The following is a 3129-nucleotide window of genomic DNA, read 5'->3' on the forward strand; positions in this document are numbered from 1 at the left end:
GATGTGAAAAACTGTGGTCTCAGATGATCATCTACAATGTAATTATACTAATGACCTTACAGGAGCCAACTGCAACTGATTTTTAGGACGGATACAACTCTCTAGTATATTAAACAAATAGGAATCTCTAAGAGGTTTTTTACTCTAGTTTGGAAATAACTGGGAAATTAGAACAATGACAAAGAAAAAACTGATTGGATATCAGAGCAGAAAGCTTTCTAAAGAAATAGCATAAAACCTACACAGCACTCAAGAACAAGGAAATTCAAACTCTAGAAATTGAAGAGAAGCAGGACTTTTTCCTTCCATGATCTGATTCGTGAATCACAATGTCTAAGTCTGAAGGTTAGAGCTTTGAAATCACATGCACTTCTGGAAAGATGCTCCTTTTATTTCTTTCTTCTGAAGAATCGTCTTAGAGCTTCCTTTATGTCTTTGTTCCTCAGGCTGTAGATGAAGGGGTTCAGCATGGGGGTGACCACAGTGTACATCACTGAGGCTGCTGCGCTTGAGAGTGAGCTGTGGGTTGCAGCAGAACTCAGGTACACCCCTAGGCCTGTACAATAGAATAAGGAGACAACTGAGAGGTAAGATGCACAGGTGGAAAATGCCTTGTACTTCCCCTCAGCTGATGAGATTGCACGTATAGAGGAAACTATCTTAGAGTAAGAGTACAGGATCCCAGCAAGGGGACCACCGCCCAGGAGCACAGTTGACAAATACATCACCAGGTTATTAAGAAAGGTGTCAGAACAGGCAATATGAATTATCTGATGAATTTCACAGAAAAACTGGGGGATTTTCAAGTCTGTACAAAAGAGCAGTGGTAATACCATTAAGCTTTCTGTCAAGGAATGCAGGGCACTCATGATCCAGGACACTAGAACCAGCAGTCCACAGAACTGAGGGTTCATGATGACCGTGTAGTGCAGGGGGTGACAGATGGCCACAAACCGGTCATAGGCCATCACGGTCAGGAGTAAGCTGTCCAACCCTATGAAGAGTACAAAGAAGTACAACTGGGTGACGCAGCCTGCATAGGTGATGACTTTGCTGTGTGTCTGGATGTTTGACAGTGTCTTCGGAAGTGTGGTGGAGGTAACACAGATGTCCACAAAGGACAGGTTGGAGAGAAAGAAGTACATGGGGGTGTGGAGGTGGGAATCAGAGCTGATGGCCAGGATGATGAGCAGGTTTCCAAACACAGTCATCAGATACGTAGAGAGGAAAAGTCCAAAGATAACAGGCTGCAATTCTGGTTCCTCTGAAAGTCCCAGAAGAAGAAATCCTAAAATCCTTGTATCATTCATGGGTTCCACGTGGTTTTGGTGACTACTAGTCAGAGAAAGAGAACATGACTGAGTTTCACTCAAAAGGGCACCACTCGCATTGCTGAAAGGCAACCATTTATATTTTGCAGTCAAGATATTCATTTCTATATTTTGTGTATGGAACTTGTCTCAATTTCTGTGCTCTTCAGAGCTGTCTCTGATTGAAAATTCCTGTGCTATGCTCAACCTTTCCCTAAGAGGCTGTGCATTGTTTAATGAGAAATTCTTTCATGCACTTGAGTAATACTGATTGTGCGCTGACCATGCTCCAGGAACTGTCTGGCTAATGAGTGTAGGGTGCTGAGAAGTTGATGTTCTTACTATCCAATGATGGAGAAAGACCATGAGCTGATAAAGACATCATCATCTGATGTGTTAGATGGTGCTTAGAAGGAAATGAAAGCACATCAAAAGAGAATGGATAGGGGCTGCTATTTTTTATGGGTGTCCAGGCAAGACCAGCAGACCAGGTGACATTTCAACAGAGACCTCAAGGAAGAATGGGTGGGAGCTGGAGGATATGTGAGAAAGTCTGTGCCTGGCGGAGGGAATGACTAGGGCAAAGGCCTGGGGGAGGTTCTTGTTTCAGATAATGAAGGCTCGAATAGGAGCCAGTGTGGTGAGGGGGATGAGTGATGGGAGGAGGAAGGAGTGATGAGAGGTGGTGTTGGGGTGTTGAGGAACCAGGTGGTCTCCCTACTGCTGCTGAAACTTCAACACACTGACAGCCCCATCTCCCCAAGTGGTTCCCAGCCCTCTATTAATGTGGCCCCTAAGAATGTAAACAGGGCAGCAACTTCCAGGCTGTAAGCTTCCCATGGATGTGTAAAAGTGGGGCTCTATTTTACATTATCATTTTGTGCCTTGTATTTAACAAAATATATAAAAATCTGCATAACAAAAGAGATGAATGATCGGCATGATGGACACAGGTGGTTGATGAGAGACTGATGAAAAAAGCTTCCTTGTTTCTGGCAACATTTCAACTCTGCTTATATACCCCAATGCCCAGAATAATTATTAATTAATACAAACTGATACCTTTATAGTGTCAAGATGTCTTACAGATTAAACACCCCAAGAGAAAAGGGGAAAAGGGAATAAACCCACAGTTTACAAAAGGAATCACACAAAGTCCAATAAAAGTGGGTGGGGGTGTTTAAGATGCAATTGTAAAATATTTGTGTAAACTATAGTAAATGCAAAACAATGTACGTGAAAAAACTTTGCATGGCTCTTTCTTATTCCTAAATGAATGGTTATCACTGGTGATGAGATGAGGCTGTTTTTCTTCTACCTCTCATTTTTCCTGTCTGTCACTCAAATGTCTCCATCCCTTTCTCACCTTTCCAGTCCCAATTCTCTGGCCTCATTTCAGGTCCTTGTCATCTCTCCCAGGCTGGCACCCCTCCATGCCAATATTCTCATCAATTCAGAGAAATCTATCTTTCAAAGCTGGTTATTGAATGTTCCAGCTTGTACATGTTTGTAAATGCAAAACAACTATCATCAGAAAAAAAATTTATAATTTTGCATCTGCTCTGTACTTGCTGTTGGACTTAGAAAAGCCTACAAAGTCATTCTAAATTATTTAAAAATTTTTATAAATACATAATTGTACATATTTATGGGCTACATGTGATAATTTGATGCAAGCATACAATGCATAGTGATCAAATCTGGGTAAGTGGCATACCTGCCCTGTCAAACATTCATCATTTCTTTGTGTTGGAAATACCCCATATCTTCTCTTCTATCTGTTTAGAAATATATAATAAGTTATTGTTGAGTATAGTCA

The 3129-nt window shown here is 41.5% G+C and overlaps 1 protein-coding gene across 1 annotated transcript; it reads right to left on the reverse strand.

Moving 5' to 3' along the window:
• Positions 1–286: 286 nt before the first annotated feature.
• Positions 287–2846, reverse strand: LOC100403660 (olfactory receptor 7A10). The gene has a single exon (XM_078360832.1). The coding sequence runs from the start codon at positions 1431–1433 to the stop codon at positions 390–392; it is 1044 nt and encodes a 347-aa protein (XP_078216958.1). The 5' UTR covers positions 1434–2846; the 3' UTR covers positions 287–389.
• Between the last annotated feature and the right edge of the window lie 283 nt (positions 2847–3129).

The sequence above is a fragment of the Callithrix jacchus genome, chromosome 22 (genome assembly GCF_049354715.1).
Source record: "Callithrix jacchus isolate 240 chromosome 22, calJac240_pri, whole genome shotgun sequence".
NCBI lineage: Eukaryota > Metazoa > Chordata > Mammalia > Primates > Cebidae > Callithrix > Callithrix jacchus.

Bases quoted from the DNA above. Each gene is read 5' to 3' on its own strand.
- LOC100403660 (XM_078360832.1), bottom strand. From the start codon at position 1,433: ATGAATATCTTGACTGCAAAATATAAATGGTTGCCTTTCAGCAATGCG.